We start from the raw sequence: 21,834 nt of genomic DNA on the forward strand, positions 1-21,834 counted from the left end.
ATAGATTTTTTTGTTTGGCTAAATTAAACTTTTGGTTCTTAAAACTATAAGGTATGTGACACTTTGATCTCTAATTTTAAATTATTGTAATTTATGGCTCGAATTTTTTTATAATTAATTCCCACAAACTATTTAGTTAATGAAATATTAATGTGTTACTAATATAAAAGTAATACAGTAGTATTAATGTGTCACTTTTGAATGTACTACTAGCATTATTTCAAGAAAATTGTGTCACTTTTGGTTGGACCACTAGCATTATTTTAAAATGAGTGTATACCTTACGCTCAATCTATCTCCAAAAAAAAAAAAAATTACTAGTCACATCAATATAATTTATACTTAATTTTAAATACTACTAGCATTAGTTTCTTTTATTTTAATTATACTCTCTTTATTATTATATTATATATAACGTGCGCTTCAAAAAAATAGTGGCTAAATGGAATAGTACAGTGACTAATGTTACTTATCACACCTTTTAACCTAACAAAAATCTCAAGTTGGGTTTGTGTTTTTTCGTTTTACTATTTTTTGTCCCCTAACTTTATTTCTCAAAAATCCCATAATAAGCACTAAAACACTTGAGAACAATCACTAAAACACTGTAAAAACCCCTTTGATCTCGTGATGATGAGGTGAAGCGAGAGACAAACCAATGCCACGAGCAGATACTGTGGTGAGAGCGAACGGGGCCCACCATTATTCGCGTTTCCGCTTCGCCAAAAGCCAACCCTAGCTACTCTCCCCCCACCACAAATAATGCATGCACTCGGCACACCGTGCACCGTACGCATATTTTAATAATAATTTCAATTTCTAGAAGTTAAAATATAAATTTGAACAATTTGTTATCTTTGATTTTCTAAACTTTGCCTATGCAAATTAGATGGAGAAACATTTTAAATATTTTACAAAAATATTTTATTTGATACATTTATTATCTCTGTTTTTTAAAAAACTTATTAATGCTTAATGCAAATTAAACTGTCATACTTACAAACAAACTTAAGATCCTATTTTATTACATGAATATTAAAAAAATTTTAGATACATTTTTAATAATATTTAATAGATGAGAAATGCGATTAAATATTAAAATATATAATATCATATGAATTATTTTTTAGATAAAATATATTGTTCTACCAAATTATAAATGTTAAAATCTATTAAAGAGAAAAAATAAACTCTTCACTTTCAATTACCCAACTATGAAATAATGTATTTAAACATCTATATGAGGTTAAACAAATCACTCAATCAAATTTTTTGAGCATCCTACTTAATATTGTAAGGAAAATATTATATTTTTTATTATAAGCATTAAGCATAGCAAAAATCGTACTCAACCTGTAAAAAATAGGTGGTAATTTTTAATACATAGGAATCTTTAATATCATTTTACATTAATTATAAATGTCAGATTTTAAAGCTTTTTATTATACATATAATTCAATATAATGAGTATGTGGTGTACTGTGAACCGGGTTCACGCGACAGCTTCGTCCTTCCTACGGCCTACCCTCACTACATATCCCGTGGTGGGCCCTACGTCGGCACAGACCAAAAGGACAGCTTTCCCCCAATGACAGATCCGCAATATCGCAATATCGCAATATCCCAATATTTCCCCCACACCCCCCCCTAAACACCCCTTCACTACTAACTAATTATTATTTTACGTGGCCTGCAGCGGTCCACGTGTCCCTCCGGCCTCGTCACCAACCTCATCTTTTTTAGCTCTACCCCCGCTTCGACCTTTCTCCCTTCAATCCTCCTCCCATTCATTCCTTCTCCTCCCCCACCCCCCCAATCCCACTCCGCCATCTCACACACACACACCTGGGCGCGCGCACGCAAGGAGGAAAAAGAGAAGGAAAAAAAAATCACTCGTAAAAAAAGAAAAAAGAAAAAAGAAAATCTGAGGGAGAGAGAGAGAGAGAGAGAGAGGGGATGGAACCTGGTGGCGAGGGAAGGAAGTACAACAAGTACTGGGGGTTGGAGGGGGGGAGGAGGTGCGACGGGTGCAAGGGGGCGGCGGCGGTGCTGTACTGCAGGGCGGACGCGGCGTACCTGTGTGGGAGGTGCGACGCGGGGGTGCACGGGGCCAACAAGCTGGCGTCGCGGCACGAGCGGGTGTGGGTGTGCGAGGTGTGCGAGCAGGCGCCCGCCAGCGTCACCTGNCTGTGCGGGAGGTGCGACGCGGGGGTGCACGGGGCCAACAAGCTGGCGTCGCGGCACGAGCGGGTGTGGGTGTGCGAGGTGTGCGAGCAGGCGCCCGCCAGCGTCACCTGCAAGGCCGACGCCGCCGCCCTCTGCGTCGCCTGCGACGCCGACATCCACTCCGCCAACCCCCTCGCCCGCCGCCACGACCGCGCCCCCGTCGTCCCCCTCCTCGACCCCCTCCCCCCCTCCGCCTACGCCGCCGCCGCCGCCGCGCACGACATCCTCCTCAGGGGCGCCGACGATTGCGACGACGATCTCGCCGACGACGACGCCGACGACGACGAGCAGCTCGGGGCCGCCGGGGAGGACAACGGGAACGAGGCGGAGGCGGCGTCGTGGCTCCTCCCCAACCCTGGCCCTATCCCTAATAACCCCAACCCCAACCCTAATCCGTGCGGCGGCGGCGGCGGCGGCATCATCAAGGGGTTGATGGAGGCGCCGGAGATCAAATCGGTGGAGTTCTTCCTCTCGGACGTGGATCGCTACCTCGACCTCGAGTACGCGTCCTCCGTGGACGCGCGCTTCCACCACGCGGACAGCGTCGTCCCCGTCCACGCCAGCGGAGGGAGCAGCGGGGCGATCGAGCTCGACTTCGCCCGATCCAAGCCCTCCTACGCCACCTACCCCGCCCAATCCCTGAGCCACAGCGTAATAATTATAACCCCCTAAATCCGCACCTGATTCGCTATATCTCTGCCCCGTTTCCCTAACCATCATTCTCGATCGAATCGCGCGCAGGTGTCGTCGTCGGAGGTCGGGGTGGTGCCGGACGGGAGCAGCATCCGCCTCCGCCTCCGCCGTGGGGTTCGTCGTCGACCCCGGCTACGGCGTCGTCCCCTCCTTTTGAGATCCCCATACCCTCGCTCCGATCCCCCTCCTCGCAGTTCCTATTTGTACGCCATCTTGTGTTTGAATTTGAATTTTGGCTCCCTCTCTCTCTCCCCCCTTCCCCACTCTCTCTCTCTCTCTCTCTCTCTCTCCGTGTAGTGCTCTCTTAATTTTGGTGTATATTATTTTCCTATTCGCCTATAAGTTACCCTTTACGCTTTACGGTGAACTTTTTCTCTGTTCTCTACGCTCTCTCTTTTTTTTGGGGGGTTTGGTGCGCTCGCGCGCCCCCCCTTGTATGGAGGAATTGGAGAAAAGAGATTTGCTTTCGTTTTCTAACAACGTTTTAGAGAATGATATTTGAATATTATATTTTAGCCCCTCTCCTTTTATCCTTTGGTTGGAGATTTTGATACTCAAAAAGACATGCAAGCACAAGAAAAAAGTGTACTTCTACAACTTTAAATCTAATTTTTAAACGATATTGAGGGAATTTTGTGATTTTAAAAGTGTGCATGGATGGACTTGATTCCCTTTTTCTATTCCGAGTAATTGGGAGAAGAATACAACGACCTTCTTTGGAAATTAGAAATATAGTTTTCTAATATTATATTTTGTCACTATTTAAAAATTTGAAGGACATAATTGCAAGAACTTCAGTGCCAGGTGATTAAAAATTGTTTTACTTCTGCAAATTTTGTTGCTACAAGAACTTCTAAAATAGAAATTCGTATTTTCTGACATGGCATTTTTGCCGTTGGATTTTACTCCGCACGAATATTAAGGTCTTGCAAAGTAAAATTGAACATAAAATGATTGGGAAAGCCGAGGCCTAAAGAGGCTCGTCTCATAATCTTTTTTCTAAGTATTTTCATGATTCTTTCTATCTCATAATCACAGTTTAAAAATGTTAAGACTAGTTCTGAATTATTTTTACTTAAATTATTCTTTTAAATAACATAGCATTAGATGCAATTTAAAGTTTCATTTATTTTTGGAGGTCTCGAGTTCGAACTAAAAGGTCATTTCGTTTGGGTATAGTATATGGCATCTTAAACTGTTCTGTTTTTGAGGGCATCACAGTTTTAATAGTGAATTTAACCTCAATTGACAATAGTCAATTATTAAGGATTTTTTAACAATTTGGAACTTTGTAGAAATATATTGAACCTTACCAGAGTCAATAATTTTTAAAACTTTACATTAAATATTTGTGTATTTAGTTCAAAAAAATTGTAACATGAAAGTACTTATCGCAAAATTTTATATAGATTACTGAAAATTGAAGTCCAAATTTAAGTTTAATAACTAAATTGTAATAAATTAGAATTTAATAACTTAACTGAAGCTTCGCCATGTATAATAAGTCTTGTGATTCGTCAATAATGTATCCATTGTAACTTAGTATTTGTAGTTTTGGTATTCCACTATAAGCCCCATTCTACTTTGGCATTACAATCATGGATACTGATGTTCATTAACTAGGAATATTCAAATAAGATAATGACCCTTCATTTAAGTTCTTATTCCTGGGCTCTACTGAAATTTTTGTAGGCCCAAAACAATTCACTTAGGTGATTTCGCAACAACCAATGGGCTATTACTGGCCCTTGTATGCCTATCGAAATCGAAAATCATAATAAATCTAATTGAAAGAACTTAGAACTTAAAAGTTCAACTTCTAAAAGACTCCTTTGATACTCAAAAAGCAAATTTTGAGGCCTCAACCTATGTAGAGAAATCAAAACCTCTGATCTCTCTGGTGTATTTTACATAGATTACAAGCAGCAAACACCATCAACACTGTACCCTTACAGCTCAAGAAAAAAAAAATTAAAAATTTTTTTTTTTGCCAAAACCTAATAAACCATCATGAACAAAAACCACCTAAAACCCAAAAACAAAAACTGAGATTCAAATTTGGAGATTAGTAGGGACAGTAACAATCAGTAACCACACTGCAATCATCCATCTCATCAATATCATGCTCAAGCATCTTCCATCTCTCTGTTGCCCCCAATCCATTGCAATCTGATAGAAGCTCTAATACCTGAGAGTTTCACATAATCAAAAGCGAGAAACTAATGGAAACTTTTCACAATAGCGGGACCGTCGTCGGCACATTGCAGCATGGGCCTCATCAATCTTTCAGTTTTAAAAGTTGGTTCATAAATCATAATCATATTTGCCTTGCAAAATTAGTCATTTTATTAAATTTCTCTATTGAAATGGACAAAAATTTAGTCAAGTAATTGCCTTGTAGTTAAAAAGACTAAATTTTTGCAAATTGAAGGATTGAGGACCACACTGAAACTTGGCTACAAAATTGAGGACCCCTTTGACAATCCAACCTATCATAATTTATGCACACTTGTCTTTATATCTTGAGTACATTATGGACAACTCACCAGTTCTGAAACATATGTAATATGATAAGATGTACTTTTATGTTTACAGGTACATATGCGGTAATGTTTCATTTTCTGGTGCTTTCCTATCAAATTTCTAAATGATTAACAGTGAATAAATACATAACACAAGATGATTCACCTCGGTCATGGATGGGCGCCAAATTGACGGTTGTCGGATGCAGTAAGATGCAGTGAGCACTAATCTCTGCAGCTGGTGCTTGTCATACTCTCCACCAAGCTTTGAGTCAACCAATTCAGTAACTTTCCCTGCCTCTAGTAATGGCTTGGCCTAGTTTTTTTTCAAAAAAAAAATAGAAGGAAGAATAATTGATTACCATCTTAAAGTTTAGGGAATAATTAGATTGGATTTTAGTTCAATTAGACTTACCCACTGAAGCAAACTTTGCTTCGAGGAATCGACGGGCCTTCTTCCTGTAACAATCTCCAATAACAGCACCCCAAAGGCAAAAACATCGGTTTTCTCGTCGACGATTCCATGCATGAAGTACTCCGGTGCCAAGTACCTGTTCAATATTTGCAACATGATTCTTTTTTCATAAATTCACATTACATGTAATCATGACTAGAAGTCCATTAAAATGGTTTATGCTAATATAAAATAGATAATGTAGATGAGGTTACTATCATTATAGTTAAGTTTCCATTTACTGCAGTAGTTTCGATTTAAACTTACCCAAAAGTTCCCTCTATTGGAATGACAGAGTGGTGAGTCCATTGCTTCGGGAGCCATTTGGCTAATCCAAAATCTGAAATCTATAATCGCAATAATTTAAACAACCTTTCCTCCAAAAAAAAAAAAAAATACAGAAGAGAATTGTATGGTATAATTTTAGTCCAAACCTGAGGTTCAAAGTCTTCTGTAAGAAGNAGCCTTGATGTCGCGATGGATGATTCGGTGCCTGCAACACTTGTGCAGGTAATGCAAGCCTCTAGCAATCCCCACTGCAATCCTGTATCTCACAGGCCACTCCAGAAGCTTGCTACTTTTCCCTACAAAGTATTTTACAATCCTCTTTTAAAACTTGATATAAAATGTAAAATAGAGGTGTCTTAATATACACTGCAAAATTATCTTCTATACATTTATATCCGCGCAAAATTTCCTTTTGAAAAACTTTTTCTGAGACAAAACTATGCAAGGTTGAGTGGTGTATGTAGATGAAAATTCAGATCTTAGATGTGAGTAGATGATATGTTTACAAAATCTCAGTGAAAAGAAAAGGAAAGAGCTAATGCTTACCATGCAAAGCTGATGCTAGGGTTCCACTAGGGCAAAAATCAAATATGAGATGGAGCCCATTCTCAATGCAACAGCCAATAAGATAAGCTGTGTTTGGATGGCACACATGGCCAAGTATTCCAAGCTCTATGAGAAACTCTTTCTCCTTTTGCTCATTAGTAATTCCCTTAGCCAATCTCTTAACTGCTACACATTGACCATCAGAAAGAGCCCCTTTATATACCTCTGCATATCCTCCTCTCCCCACCATATTATCTAATCACAAAACATAAATAATATATATATATAGAAGATGTAATTAAGTAACGAAATATTTGGTGGATGTGTGAGGGACTAATAATTTAACGCATTTTAAGTTTCTGACCTGGGTGGAAGTTGTTAGTTGCAGTTGAAATCTCCTCATAGCTGAAACACCTCCACAGAGGCTTCTGATCTTCAGTGCAGGTTGAAAAAACATCACTATCTTTTCCAATTAAGTCCTCGCTCGATCGAAAGAAGGGAAAGATTATCTTAAAGAACGACGAGCTCCTCCAAATTTTCGTATGGGTACATGCGCCAGTCTCGTAGCTAGATAGACTAGAGCAATCCTCAAGAATCTGTTTATTACTCTCTGGCTCATCTAACACTGTTCTTGGTGAACTCTTCTCACTGATCAGTTCACTTTTAAACTGCATTTTCTCTCTCCTTGTGTGTGCCTTAAAAAGCTTATATATAGAGAGAAAAGATTTACCCAAATTGGTATCCTTTTTAGCCCTTCTTGAGCTTGCAAAGTGCCTACCTGTGATAGGTTAATGTAAATATTTTTAAGTACTCGAATGATAATTTACCTCGGTGAAGTGAATATACTCTCACCTTCATTTTCATGTGTTTCTGACTCCAATTGAGGTCCATTTTTCGGTAGAACTTGTTTTCTTATCGCGATTACGGAGCAACCTTTGGGAGCATATGTGAAGCAGTGATTCATAATTCCAAAGGAGTTCCTAAAATTGTAACAAAGTGTAAGGAGACACTCCGAATTGCCAATATTTAGGATTTAAATTATCTATGAAATTAAAAAAAATGTATATATATATCCTAATTACTCACTTGTGAGATGATTTTCTCGAGTTGCCGACAAGAAGGTAGTTAGCCTCAGTAAGAGCAGCTTCATCGGTGAGGCCTCTTCCAATGCTAGAACTTGTCCTAATCTTTGCTTCTAACTTCACCTAAAAATGTTCAAAAATAATACAACATATATAACAACCTAATAAACATATTATGTTGAGCCCAATTTGGAAGCACTTCTTGAACCATATCTATTTTACCTGCTTAGTTTCGCAGGTCTCGACGAATTCTCCGAGCATAGAAATAACGAAGGCCCTGGCGTGTCGCAATCTACTCTTGTGATCAGAATTAAGCTTCTGTTCCTTCTCCACTGACATGGCCATTAATGCGTAGATAATTCAGTTAAAATTACGTACGCGACGACTCAGTGCATTCAAAAACTTAGCTAAGGATTTGATTGCTTAATCTTATTGATCCTACGATTCTCAATGGCTTAGTTGGCCACTTAATTAATTGTCGTGCGCTTAATTCTTACCAACTTCAGGTCAACAAAGTGTTACATTTTGAACCATAAGATATCACATAAATCAGGTTCTGCATAAGGGAGTACATAAACTTTTTCCCTTCAACTTATCTACCTTAAATTCAACACCAAGCAAGGACCTACAAAAGTAGATTATGTACTAACCTAGAACATGCAAAGCGACGACAGTGTCGTTCGGATGCGCCGCCACTCCGATGGCCCACGACAGAAGCTCTGCACACTCTTTAGCATCAAGAGTCACACCAACAAGTATTCTTGAGCTCATAGCACACTCCTCTATAGCATCCATTTTGTTCAGAAGCAAAGAATAATCAATCTACAAGGTTCCTTGCTTCCTCTCAGCTCACAATGAAGGATGGCGACACTCGCGACGATCGAATTTGTAGGCGAATGCATGGATAGAGATAGGTAAAAAGTTGTGTGCTGTGGAGGCCACCATTTGCTGTCATTGTAAACTGGCTTGCTTATGAAGCATAGCATCATAGGACTACACATAGATAGGATATGAATTACATGGCTAATGTATGTAGATAGAGGGGGTGATATGAATATGTGATTTTGTCATTACAACTTTGGGCTAGAGTGAGGATAATGGAGGTTGGTAGAGGAGGTGGTTTGGGGTGGAAGCAAAGTTTGTGGAGATTGATTTTGGCTTGGTGGTGAAGCCAAAGCATGTGGTCTAGGAGGTGATGATTTAAGGCTCATTAAGAGATGTAGTTAGTGGTTAAGTCATTAGGCTACTTAAGTTAATCTGTTTTAAAGAGAAATGAGATTAAGCTGAAGAAATGTTGGTGATAGATGGTAAAGGAAAAGCTAAGGGAGCAAAGAGGATTTGGGAAAGGAGAGTACTAATAATGGTTCAGTGTGTGTGCTCTCAGTGACAAATGATCAGTGGACTAGTGTGCAATGGTGGGTCCAAATTGTTTCTTTTTACTACTAAAATGGCCAATTATTTGAAGGCCCTTACTTATAAAGGTGACCAGGAGAATCATTAAGTTATAGAAGTGTGTTGTTGCGTTTTGTTAGAAACTATTCTCAAACTGTTTCTTATTAGATTGATATGGACGGATGTACAAACGTAACACCGCGTAAAAAGTTGAGCCAAACAGATACTAAAATTGTGAGATACGCTCGCACCGAGATAGGCCGACTCTGGCAACTTGTAAAAGTTTGGGCCAGACCACAGCCCACATGGGTTTAAAAGGGTCGGCATTACGAGCCGGATTGTTGGGAGTAAATTGGGCTCAATACGACACACAAACATCGCGAAAACCCGGCAATTTGGGCTAAGATCTGGCCAAGCAAAGTCCGAATCAAATGTATAGCCTTAGTCGATAGGCCCGGGCCAAGCTCAGGAGTAAAACAACTCGATGCAAATTCATAGATCATCTTAATGCTACATACATAAAATAATCAAAACCTTTCATATTGTGAGTCCCTGCACATCAAATAACTTAATAAATCTCATTATGTACATACATGCATATAAATTTGTACCATAAGGTTCTGTTCGGTTCCTTGAAAAATAATAAAAAATTATTTTTTGAAGAAAAAAATTTTTGGTGGAAAACTTTTTTTTATTTCTGTTGTTTGGTTCGATAGAAAAGAAAATTAATTTTTTTATATGCATATTTGATTGAGAAAGAAAGAAAATAGACTTTCATTTTTATTTCACTTATTTGGTTAGTTGAAAATTTTGGTACATAAACACTTTCTCCAAAAAGATGATGAAATTACCTATCTTTTAAAATTTAACAATATATATATTCACAAACTCTTTACAATATAAATAATAAATAATTAAATAAAAATAATTTAACTATATTTTGGTACAGATAATATAATTTGACAAACGAGTTGGAGATGATGAAGATGATTGATAAGAGATAGAGATGGTTCTTCTCTGTGTGTGTGTGTATATATAGTTTGGAAATAGAGAGATTAAGGTAGAAAATGATGGAAATAACAGATTGGGTGGTAAACAATTAAACATACCTCAAAACGTTCATGAGAAAAAAATATATATTTTTCTAAAAAAATTGAAAAGCAAAAAAAACGTAAAATATGATAAATAATTTTTCAAAAAAATTATTTTTTTTGCAAATAAAAAATATAAAAAAAAGTTTCCTGTGATATTTTTTAAGAAACCAAACAGATCCTAAAAGACGGTGTAATCAATCATCAATCATTTAATATTATTTTGAGGGGAACTTTATTTTTCTTATGCCCATGGATTTGCACCTAATATGCTCTTTTTAGACTTAGTTTGGTATTGAGCTCTATCTAACGCTATTAGATAAAATGGAGTTGAAAAAAAAACATATAGGGATATGTTTCTGCGTTTTTCGGGGGGACCGTAGAAAATATATATCGTAACTGACTGATCGCGATATGCAGAAGACAATATTACGTATAAAAATAAATAGAGTATTTTTCAACATACTTTCTCACCGTACGTAGCGTAATCTTCTCGTAATTCCAAACGAAGTCTTAAACTCTTTACATTTACATTGGGCTGTGACACGTGTGAGAGAAACAACCCACGGGGTCGACACGGGTTCCGCGTCCGAAGCAGTGGATCTAAACTAGAAGCCGAACACACCACCATCGAATATTCCCGATTATTATTATTATATTATTATTATGACGCCGTTACGCGGTGTGACGGCGTCCCCTCGCCGCGCCCCATCCCGCTGTAACGGCGCCGCGTCTCCACCTGTCCCCACCCCCACCAATCAAAACACTCCACGTGGGATCCAAGTAAGTACGTACCCCTTCGTACTACGTAGCTCGGCGAAAATGGGTGTTGGAACGTCGTATTCTCACCTGTTTTTTCTTTTTTTCCCCCTTTCTTTTTTTACGATTAATATATCAATTTTGTAAAGTGTTATGTTATTTACCTTAAAAAAAAATTAAGGCCTAATTTAAAATTGCAGGATTTGAACAAACTTAATTTCATGATCATCGCAGTGGGAATTTGTTAATTTGATAGTTCTCTTCTAATCCTATAAACAAGTGGTTCACGATCACCATCATTTGATCATTAAAGAAAAATTTTAAGGTACTTTAATTCTTTTAAAAAAAATTTCAAGTATGTAAATTTTAGCAGGGTCACTCTAAACTAGAGGTAACAATTCTAATTTACGGCCTCAAATTACATTTCTCATTGTTAAATTAAAAGCTCAGGTGTGTTTGGATATCTTATAATTTTTTTTTTTTGCGAAAAAAGAATTCCAGCATTACAACAACAAATAAATTCAACAACTAGAGGTTTGAGCTCTTTTTTAGTTTTACAACAAATTCACGGTATTTTTGAGGTATTGCTGTTGTTTTTTGATACTCTGAAAAAAAAAAAAAAAAGCAAAAACTCTTTGTAAATATAAAGATTGTTTTTTTATAAAATGATTTTTTTTTTCAAAACTACAAAATTACACGACATCCAAACACACTCTCAACTGTTGTAAAAAAGAAAAAAATCAGAAAGTTTAAGGTTTAAAAGCAAAATCAAGACACAAAAAAATCCTAATACTCGTTCCTAAGTAAAATTACGGCTCTTTTCCACTAATTAAGATAAAATTTTANGAGTAAGTACGTACCCCTTCGTACAACGTAGCTCGGCGAAAATGGGTGTTGGAACGTCGTATTCTCACCTGTTTTTTCTTTTTTTTCCCCCTTCTTTTTTTACGATTAATATATCAATTTTGTAAAGTGTTATGTTATTTACCTTAAAAAAAAATTAAGGCCTAATTTAAAATTTGCAGGATTTGAACAAACTTAATTTCATGATCATCGCAATGGGAATTTGTTAATTTGATAGTTCTCTTCTAATCCTATAAACAAGTGGTTCACGATCACCACCATTTTATCATTAAAGGAAAATTTTAAAGTACTTTATTCTTTTAAAGAAAATTTCAAGTATGTAAATTTTAGCAGGGTCACTCTAAACTAGAGGTAACAATTCTAATTTACGGCCTCAAATTACATTTCTCATTGTTAAATTAAAAGCTCAGGTGTGTTTGGATATCTTATAATTTTTTTTTTGCGAAAAAAGAATTCCAGCATAAATTCAACAACTAGAGGTTTGATCTCTTTTAGTTTTACAACAAATTCACGGTATTTTTGAGGTATTGCTGTTGTTTTTTGATACTCTGGAAAAAAAAAAGGTGCAAACACTCTTTGTAAATATAAAGATTGTTTTTTTTATAAAATGATTTTTTTTTTCAAAACTACAAAATTATACGACATCCAAACACACTCTCAACTGTTGTAAAAAAGAAAAAAATCAGAAAGTTTAAGGTTTAAAAACAAAAATCAAGACACAAAAAAAATCCTAATACTCGTTCCTAAGTAAAATTACGGCTCTTTTCCACTAATTAAGATAAAATTTTAATTATATTTTACAGGATAAATGAGTTACCAAATAACCAAGCTCGAATACAATTACGCGTTATCCAGCTAAGAGCTGGGAAATTGAAATAAGAAACCATAAAATTCATAGAGGATTAATTTCATTGCTTGTAATGAGAATACACGAACATGAAAATGTTAAAATCCATTCAAAAACATTTACACAATAATATACCCCAAAAACTGGTGGGATCACAACACATAACATTTTCATTTGTGCAAAAAAAAAAGAAATACAATTGTTGAGCACATTCGCATGCATACACTTAGAATTTACGGGCTAAAATTATACTTCATTTCTCCCGATTGTAGGTAAAACTATGGAAAAAAAAAAAAAAAACACTGATTGATGCTCAACTTAGCATCACTTATAAAGCCTAAGGTGAATAAGTGGTATCAAGTAGGAAAGTAACCTTCACATAGTAAATCTACTAGCAGGATTNTTTTCATTTGTGCAAAAAAAAAGAAATACAATTGTTGAGCACATTCGCATGCACACACTTAGAATTTACGGGCTAAAATTATACTTCAAAATTTCCACTGGATGATAGAAAAAGAAGGACCCAAAAAAAAAAAAGAAGAAGAAAAGCAGCAGCCTCACTTCTCTCCGTTCGGATTCTGAACGTGCCCGTGGTTCCGGCTTCGTTCACTCACTCTCGGCCCCCCGGTGTGGTTACCGCACCCTCGTCGCCGCCACCACCGCCACCCTGCATGGGCACGTCCACGGCGCGGCCACGCATCGGCATGGCGATGAACGTGGGCTTGTCGTTTCCCGCCATGATGACCACGAAGCTCGATGGCGGCTGCGGTGACGCTGCCGCCGCCGCTGCCACCGCCAATTTAGGGGCGGCGGCTGTGGCACTGCCGCCACCGCCGCCACCGCCGCCGTAGATGTGGGCAGATAGTTTCCAGTAGGAACAGGCGAGGATAAGAAGGGCGAAGGCGATGAGGCCGAGCATCACGGCGAGGCCTCCGAAGAGGTACGACACCGGAGAATGCCATACGGATTGCGGCACCGACAACGGCGGCGGCGGCAGAGCGTCGGATATAGCTACCGATCTCATGTTTACTTTTTTTTTGCAAATAATAATTAATTATGAGAGAGAATGAAAAGGAAGGGAGGGGTTGAGAACAATTTACGTAGGAAAGAGAGATTTATATAATGGAGAGTTCAACTACAAGAATTAACATCATCAAGATGATTATTGATGTGGTCCATCTGATTTATTCAAGGCGATTTATAAAAATACAGTCGACCTATTCAAGTCGATTTATAAAGATACGAAAGATTTAAGGATTATGATGTATTTGAATACGTTGTTGATAAACGGACGTGATTTAACATTCTTATATTAAATTATATATACATATATAACAAACGGGAGTCCCGATCTAACGTTAATTTAATTTTTTGTGACAGCTCCATCTTCGGGGATAAGAGAATTAGACTCTGAAACGTTCCGCTTTTTGCAGATCGCGAACAAGAACAAACTACAAGTAAGAACCGTCATCTATAATTCTGATATTGAAATCAAAATCATGCCAGAAGGTACGATCTTAATTTATAATAAAGTTTTACTAGATAAAGGATTTTTTTTTTTTTTTACTTGGAGCCAGGTTAAGCCTCTCACTTTTAATAATATTAATATAGTATTTGGATTAACAATCGACAAAATTAAATACGACAAGTATTTAAATTTTATTTTTTTTTAGTTTATTTGACTAATTTTTAAGTGGTTTAAGAAATAATAAATTTTAATGTTAATTTGAATAGCTATATACGCAAATGATAATATAAAATTATAATATTTGGTTTTGACAAAATTTAACTAACTTAGATCATATTTAGCAAAGCTGATCATCAATTCGAATATCCCATTATCGAAAATGATACAGTATTAGACGGCTCCTTTCAATTCTAGAAGTATTATATCGTTTCTCTCATTATTTCTCTTTTATTATTGTTAATGTTAAAAGTTACTTAATTATATGCCTCCGATCGACATATTGTAATTATTGACAAGTTTAGATGGCAGGGTAATTAAAAATTCGAAAGTTTAAATACTTAATTTAACAAGATTGCAAGATTTAGTAATAAAATTAATACTTCGATACTTAAATTAATTTCTTAAAATATTGTAGTTCGTGCAAATTTTTGAAGTTCAATGTCTAATTTATTGAGTATAAATATAAATTCTAGATTTTGACAAGGTTTGGGTGTTAGTGTCAATGGCCAAAAGATAAATTCTTGTGATTATCGTAATTTGAATGTCATAACTTGTAATTAATTTACTGGGTTTTTTAAAAATATTGGTTACTCCTTTTTTAAAAAAAAATTTAATTACTCTAATTTGTTTGGGAAAAATCCCGAAGGTTCCATGGCTCATGTTTTCCTTTTTCTGGAGTTGGTCAAACACTGTTTTCTCCTTTTTATTAAAGGTGGTCGAAATCACATGTTACTTATTTTGGGTGGTTACATAATTTTGTCATAGTGTGATGCGTTGACCTGAGTTGCTGGAGCAATAATTGATTCTTGGAAAATTAATGTTGCTGAATTTGTTGAAATTATCAACTCAAAATTCGAAGGTAAAACTGTAGGAAACTTATCAAAATTATGGATCATTTGAGCTTGGCCATCTAATCTTTCAATTTACTGTCGAATCATTCAATTTGTTTGATTTAAATCAGTCCACAACCCTATGATTCCAAAATTCAAACTAAATACTGGTTTTAATAAACTTATAGTTGTGAGAATGATATGATATACACAAAATAAAAATTTTAAATTAACAAACAACACTTTCAAATACTAAAGTCAAAGTGCCATTATAAATAAAATAAATTGAAAAATTGGACAACCGAATTCAAATGATTTATAGTTCAGATAATTTTTATATAATTTTATCGAATTGGAATATCAATTTTTTTTTTTTTGAGAGAGATAGATAGCACGCTAGCCGCTTCGTTTATTTCATTTAGAAATAAACTTAGCTGGAAATGTAAATCAACTTCACTGATTTTATTTAGAAATAAATTTAGCTGGAAATGTGAATCAACTAGGATTCGAACTTGGTTTTCAGGTACCAACTACCAAGCCCTTTGCCACTTGCTCTAGGGACAGTTGGTAACATACTACCTATCTCTCTCTCTCTCTATCAAAAAAAAAAAACAAATTCATGATTCAAACTTGAGACTTCAGGTACCAACCACCAAACTCTTTACCATCTGCTTTAGGGACAGTCCGTTGGAATATCAAATTTTTTCGTATACCAAATGTTAACATTACTGAGGGTTAGTGCTAGGTAGCAAGCAATGAGAAAAAAGAGGGCCTTGTACAGTTGTACTCATCATCATCATCATCATCATATACAATACGCGGCTTCTAGAACACGGTGGAGAATTAATTGTTACACCCATTACGATATATTTAACGTGATATTATTTACAGAAATAAATGAAAAACTTGTTCCACGTGAGATTGAATGAATGTTATTAAAACTTATATAAAGCAAGATGATGGCGCCCGCAATGCCAGGTCACAAAAGCTAAAATGGTTTCGGCCTTGGGCCTGTCAAGCTAAATCTCGTATCGTTCGTTAGGCAAAATGCATTCGAGCTCATAACTATAGGAAGTTTTCATACGCCTCTTAATAACTATTTAACGACGCCCTTTCAACTTTTGAACTTTTTAGTTAGAATTAAAATATTTAATTAATTTAAAAATTTATAAAATTATAACTTTCTAATTATTAATACTTAATTGATTAATTTATTTTTAAAATAAATAAGCTATTAAATTTGTATGATTATAATGATTTATAAAATCTTTTTTTTTCTTTAATTTTCAAAAAGAGTCGACAAGATCTCATAACAAAAAATATATTAGGGTGGTGATTCAGAATATCATTTAGTTGAGGGGTCTTTTACCAAAATTAGATTTTAACCGTGATTTACGGGGCGTAATAATAAGACACAATACGCTTTTTATACACGCTCCCCGCTCGCGCCGAACCGTGCGAGAAAAATCTCGCGCCTGGGGAAGGTCGTCGTCGTCGACGGTTCCGGAAGCTAGGGTTAGGGTTTCTCCTCCGCCATGGCGCGCCCCGGTCTCCACCACTACCACCACCACCACCAGCAATGGCCGCCGCATCCTCTCCCTCCCGTGGCGGCGCCGCCCCCTCCGCCGCCCGCCGCCATCCCCGTCGACAGCGCCCCTCGCCCCTCCTCCGACGAGGTATGTATATGCCTCCTCTTTCCCCCTCGGTTTCTCTCTCTAATCGCTTCTTCACTCCCCTCTCGAAGGTTCGCACGATCTTCATCACGGGGCTTCCCGCGGACGTGAAGGAGCGGGAGCTCCACAACCTCCTCCGGTGGTTGCCGGGGTTCGAGGCATCACAGATCAACTTCAAGGGGGAGCAACCCATGGGATTCGCCCTCTTCTCTACTGTTCAGTACGCCGTAGCGGCGAAAGACGCGCTCCAGGTGAATCTGCCTCTGTTCCTATTGGTTCTATGCGTTTTGACGAAGTTTTGGATCGATTCGTGCTCACTGATCTGGAAAAAATCTGATCTGATTTGATTCAGGACTTGGTATTTGATTCGGAGACGAAGTCCGCGCTGCACACGGAGATGGCGAAGAAGAATCTGTTTGTCAAGAGAGGTGATCCATGCTTGTTTCTAAGGTTTCTTCAGTTGTTTGTAGTTACTTAGTTGCTATAGACATTTTTAGCATCAGGCATTGAGGGAGCTTTTGCATTACATTTACGACATTAAATTCTATCTTTAGGTGATCCCTTCAATATAGAAAGTCTCTTAAGAATTGGGACGCAGATGGTACTTTGTGTTACTTTGTGAAAGTTTTCATTCAGCAAAATGATCATGTCAAGGCTAATGCTTAGTCCTTCATAAATCTCCTAAAACATCATGGTTTCCTATCTGTTACTGATTATTTATGTTTTTTATGTCTAATTGTTTCTTTGAGAGTTATGTGTACCTTTGTGAGTTGTCTTTTGCCTTTATATCATGCGGGTGTCCTTATCATCCAACTTGTCTTGAAAATGCTACATTGTGAACTAAATTCATACTGTTTACTGCTTCTGTCCATCATTAATTATTAACTAGTGTCTGTTTGAAGCTTATCGTTCTTGCTAAAAATATATTAATGGATTGGTTTGTCGTTTTCATAAAATTGTATGTTTCAGTAAAGATTCTAATAACTAAATTCTTGGATAGATTTTGTAGTAAGTGGTATTTTTGGCAGATGGATGCTTGGCTGCCACCTGTTTTCTTGTAAATTTGCATTCCGCGTCAAGTTATTCCTCTCTTTTTTAATTTTTTTTTTCTCTATCTTGCTGATGTACATAACAATAATTTAGGATTTTATAACTTCTAAGTCTGTGCATTTCTAATCAATTTAGGTGTGTCAACTGATCCAAACCCAATCGACCAAAGTAAACGTCTACGGACTGGTGGGGACTATGGCAACACAGGCTATCAAGCTCCCCCTCTTTTTCACCAGTCGCCAACACCTGTGTGGGGAACCAGTAGGTAAATAGTAATACATTTTGGTGTGTATGTAATATGAGTCTTAGTTCCTTGCTAATTCTTTCTAATACTGTCATGTTTATTTGGAATTGGATTAGTTATATGGCCCCACCACCACCATACCCTTATGGAGGCTATCCTGTTCCTCCAGTAGCCATACCTGCGCCTGCTCCCGTGCCTCCTCCAAGCGGTTATGCTCCTGTGCAGGTGATATCCATTTCTTGAAGTTAAATGCTCTCAAATAATATTAGGTAAAAATGTACATACCTTATGCAGACTATAAGCTTTAAAAATTTTGATTTTACTACCTAAGAGGGTCTTTGATTTAAGTGCCTCTAGGCATTTGTGACTTTTTTTACTGAAAATTCTGTAACTTGTCGAATTTTGTTAATTGACACTATATTCTATAACTTGTAGGCTGAAACTGTTAAGCTCAAACTGAAATTGATGGAATTTGTTAAAAAAAAAAAAGACTTAAAAAAAAAAAGACGTTTGGTAGTGAAGTCAAAAATTTCAATTCTAGGTGCTCATTTAAAAGATGCAGTTTCAGCCTACAATTTACATTTTTCCTTATATTATAGATTGTATGAGTTTCATTTGATTTCAATTTGACTGGATCCTAAGTATCGTATGTCGTGGCAATCCTGGGCTAACTTACTAGTTGGATAAGAACAACCTAGGGTATCTCTTGGTTTAATTTTTTATTGTGCCTTTATGGTGGATCATAACTCTCTCAGGTTGGAGGGTAATGTTGCAGTGCCTGTTTCTAAATTTTGTTTTGCAGAATACAAAAGATAATCCTCCATGCAATACCCTTTTTATTGGCAATCTTGGGGAGAATGTAATCGAGGATGAACTCAGAAGTCTTTTCAGTGTGTAAGAGTCCTGACCTTGAATGAATATAAAAAAGATGGCGGCTTCTCATATCAAATTGCTATAGTCTTATGCATGTAGCTGTAACATGTGTTATGAATATTGTTGAAGATGAGAATTGAGGTCTAAACCATCTGAAAAATTCTTTCGAATATTCAGGCAACCCGGTTACAAACAAATGAAGGTACTGCGTCAGGAAAGAAACACTGTGTGTTTCATTGAATTTGATGTAAGTAACTGAACAGGTGTCTTCTGTTGTACATTGTGCTTTCCGTGCTGTTAATAACGTTGAACTGTTGCAATTGTGCAGGACATGAATACTGCTGCAGCTGTTCATCACAATTTGCAGGGTGCTGTCATTCCTAGTTCAGGTCGTGGTGGCATGCGAATTCAATATCCTTCAATTTAGTTTTGTTCATCTGTTTACTGTTTGTTCTTTCTGATCGGCTATCCTAAATTTATTTCTAATTTGCTGATTTGTTATTTTGATATATTAATGCCATCTACTAGTAGTGAAGAAAGACTAGGCTTGATTTGGTTTATTGCTGCATCTTCAAACTTAAAAGTCCTCCTTAGAATTGAACTCCTTTTTGTTTTTTTTTTTTTTTTCGGTGCGTGGGTGGATCGGTGGGTTGGTGGGAAGCCCGAAGTCCTTTCTTCAGATTTAACTTAGCCATTTACTGTAATCAAATGGAGCTTTGATCAAGAAATCTGACCTCTACATGGTTTTGCTAATTTACCATCTTCCTGCTTTTATTTTTAACTAATAGAATAACTTATACATTCAACTGGATGTGTATTGTACAGATTTGGTTAGACCTTTCCTTTATTGAACCAAATCTGATGATTTTGAATTACTTCATCTGTTATTTCCCACTTTTGCTGGTATCTATATTTTATTTTATAATGATTTTCGTCCAATAAATATATGTGCTCGGACTGTTTAAGTGTTTCATGTCATTGTTATAGTTGTGCTTTACCCTGCTTTGCTTCTCTTAACTCATCAAACATTTTCCAAGAACCCCTTTGGCCGAAGGAAGGATTAAGTGAATGGTGCTGGCACTTGAACAAATGGAGCTCTTCATGCATACCGTCACTAGTAACTTTAAAAGGGATGTATTCCAATCTTTCTACTTCCTAATGACGATATGACTAGGATGGATACTCCATTATGGAAATCATGCTGTTGCATCTGTACTTCATAAATTTCCATTAGCATTTTCATCGTGTGAATGCACCATGTTATCATGTGTGAGCCTTCGGGCAGCAAGATCTTTTGATACATGTGCATTGTTATCATCAACATGGACGTTAGTCTTATGCCTGTTTATCTAATATATGCAGCTTGATGTAGCCGTCATGTAACTGTTATTTAGGTGTACATTGACATCACCATCATCATGGATACTTATGGGTTTTTTTTCCCCCTCTTTTCTCTATGATTTCTAAAACATATGCTGCAATTTCATGTTTCATCAACACACCTCACTTGTTGTTTGTTTGTCAATCTGAGAGCTGATGCAACCCATACTCATGTCATGTCATGTCATGTCATGTCACGGCATATTCATTGCTGAAGAGGTTTGGTAGACCCATGTTCATGTTATGGCATACTCATTACCAAAGAGGTTTTATGGACTCATGTCGTCATGTCATGGCATATACATTGGTGCAAGTTGTGAGGAAAACAGATTCATCTCATGTCATGGCATATTCATAAATGCTGGAGATTGGAGCATCATCAGTTTGACAGAATCATCTCATGTCATGGCATGTTCATGTACCTGCTGGAGCTCGGAGCATCATCATCCAAACCATAATCATAAGTCATCCTCAATGGCCTCATCTAGCATGAACTGATCAGTATGTTTTTACCTCCAGGCTGAATTCTTTTTAAATACAAGGAAGAGAGCTGCACATGAAATCTTGGCATTTGGACCTTGCTGCTTGAAGGAAAAGCAAACTCGAGCAAGCTCATTTTGGCTTATGCTTGATAAATAAATGAGATTCTCTTTCTCTGATTCCTCGAAGTTTCGTTTCTATGCCTCTACTATTTTAAATCCGTGTAGGTTCTTCATCTACATCACTGATGTCCAAGGAACTGCCTCTGCTATTCTATCCATAGGGTGCTTTTTCTTGCCAATAAGATTTGCACCAATACCACTCTACTTTTCTTCCAGTAGCTCTTGATTTGCTCTTTCACCCTCTTTTTAGAATTTAAAACTGTTTCGGCAGAATGCTCCAGTCCTTTAACCATCCTCCTGCCACCAGAAGCTGGTTAACTAGTCATCAGTCTTTGATACAAAGAAGGTGCCGAACCAAGACAATTGTCGTGCTTGCTAGTTGTCTCTCAGGAGTTTCCTCCAGTGAGTGAAAAATACTAATGCCTTGATGAACGAGTTTGAAGGTCAGGTAAGGCTCTTTTGTGCAAAATATGCAACTTATTAAGTTCCCGTAGTAGAAAACTTGTGTTGTCAACTATCTTAGAAGAAATAATGAGAGCCCTAATAGCCAGTTAATGCTGGGTTAACATAGCTAATGTTCAAAAAAATTGTGTTGGATGAACCCTTCAAATTGTAGAGAATGATATTAAAATTTAAAATTTAGTGATATTTGATTCACAAGTGCCTATAACATGGTTGAAGATTGATAGTGTAGTTCGAACACAATTTGCTTAATATTTTATGTGGCAGAT

The 21,834-nt window shown here is 37.0% G+C and overlaps 4 protein-coding genes across 10 annotated transcripts; 2 read left to right on the forward strand and 2 right to left on the reverse strand.

Moving 5' to 3' along the window:
* Positions 1,728–3,434, forward strand: LOC109720678 (zinc finger protein CONSTANS-LIKE 4-like). 2 transcript variants are annotated; one of them, XM_020247937.1, is made up of 3 exons: positions 1,728–2,076; positions 2,188–2,877; positions 2,968–3,434. In XM_020247937.1, the coding sequence occupies exons 1-3, from the start codon at positions 1,957–1,959 to the stop codon at positions 3,214–3,216; spliced, it is 1,059 nt and encodes a 352-aa protein (XP_020103526.1). In that variant the 5' UTR covers positions 1,728–1,956; the 3' UTR covers positions 3,217–3,434. The 2 variants fall into 2 exon arrangements, with proteins under 2 accessions (XP_020103526.1, XP_020103525.1); XM_020247936.1 differs by having other exon boundaries at positions 1,733–2,087; positions 2,199–2,877.
* LOC109719956 (probable receptor-like serine/threonine-protein kinase At5g57670) lies at positions 4,737–9,122 on the reverse strand. The gene is given in 12 exon segments (XM_020246815.1): positions 4,737–5,107; positions 5,608–5,757; positions 5,857–5,992; positions 6,163–6,242; positions 6,330–6,360; positions 6,362–6,479; positions 6,730–6,984; positions 7,094–7,507; positions 7,582–7,709; positions 7,816–7,934; positions 8,034–8,143; positions 8,462–9,122. Coding segments are annotated over 12 exon segments (1,809 nt in total). The 5' UTR covers positions 8,607–9,122; the 3' UTR covers positions 4,737–4,984.
* Positions 13,375–13,788, reverse strand: LOC109719996 (protein GLUTAMINE DUMPER 3-like). Its single transcript, XM_020246855.1, has one exon. It carries the CDS (start codon positions 13,786–13,788, stop codon positions 13,375–13,377), a length of 414 nt encoding a protein of 137 aa, XP_020102444.1.
* On the forward strand, positions 16,711–21,760 carry LOC109720624 (RNA-binding protein with multiple splicing 2). Of its 6 annotated transcripts, none has more exons than XR_002219009.1 (10): positions 16,711–16,957; positions 17,026–17,205; positions 17,307–17,382; positions 18,140–18,269; positions 18,365–18,473; positions 19,051–19,142; positions 19,299–19,368; positions 19,450–19,532; positions 20,149–21,265; positions 21,354–21,760. XR_002219009.1 is itself a non-coding variant. In XM_020247859.1 (9 exons), the coding sequence occupies exons 1-9, from the start codon at positions 16,817–16,819 to the stop codon at positions 20,183–20,185; spliced, it is 918 nt and encodes a 305-aa protein (XP_020103448.1). In that variant the 5' UTR covers positions 16,711–16,816; the 3' UTR covers positions 20,186–21,760. The 6 variants fall into 6 exon arrangements, 1 of the variants encoding a protein (XP_020103448.1); XR_002219010.1 differs by having other exon boundaries at positions 21,375–21,760; XR_002219011.1 differs by having other exon boundaries at positions 20,149–21,208.

Source organism: Ananas comosus, linkage group 14, assembly GCF_001540865.1.
Source record: "Ananas comosus cultivar F153 linkage group 14, ASM154086v1, whole genome shotgun sequence".
In the NCBI taxonomy this organism is placed as follows: domain Eukaryota; kingdom Viridiplantae; phylum Streptophyta; class Magnoliopsida; order Poales; family Bromeliaceae; genus Ananas; species Ananas comosus.

Excerpts from the sequence above, each read along its gene's own strand:
- LOC109720678 (XM_020247937.1), top strand. The coding sequence starts at position 1,957 with ATGGAACCTGGTGGCGAGGGAAGGAAGTACAACAAGTACTGGGGGTTG. Across the intron at positions 2,878-2,967 it reads CCCAATCCCTGAGCCACAGC|GTGTCGTCGTCGGAGGTCGG; the intron begins GTAATAATTATA and ends AATCGCGCGCAG.
- LOC109719996 (XM_020246855.1), bottom strand. The coding sequence starts at position 13,788 with ATGAGATCGGTAGCTATATCCGACGCTCTGCCGCCGCCGCCGTTGTCG.
- LOC109720624 (XM_020247859.1), top strand. The coding sequence starts at position 16,817 with ATGGCGCGCCCCGGTCTCCACCACTACCACCACCACCACCAGCAATGG. Across the intron at positions 18,270-18,364 it reads CCTGTGTGGGGAACCAGTAG|TTATATGGCCCCACCACCAC; the intron begins GTAAATAGTAAT and ends GAATTGGATTAG. Across the intron at positions 19,369-19,449 it reads TGTGTTTCATTGAATTTGAT|GACATGAATACTGCTGCAGC; the intron begins GTAAGTAACTGA and ends GCAATTGTGCAG.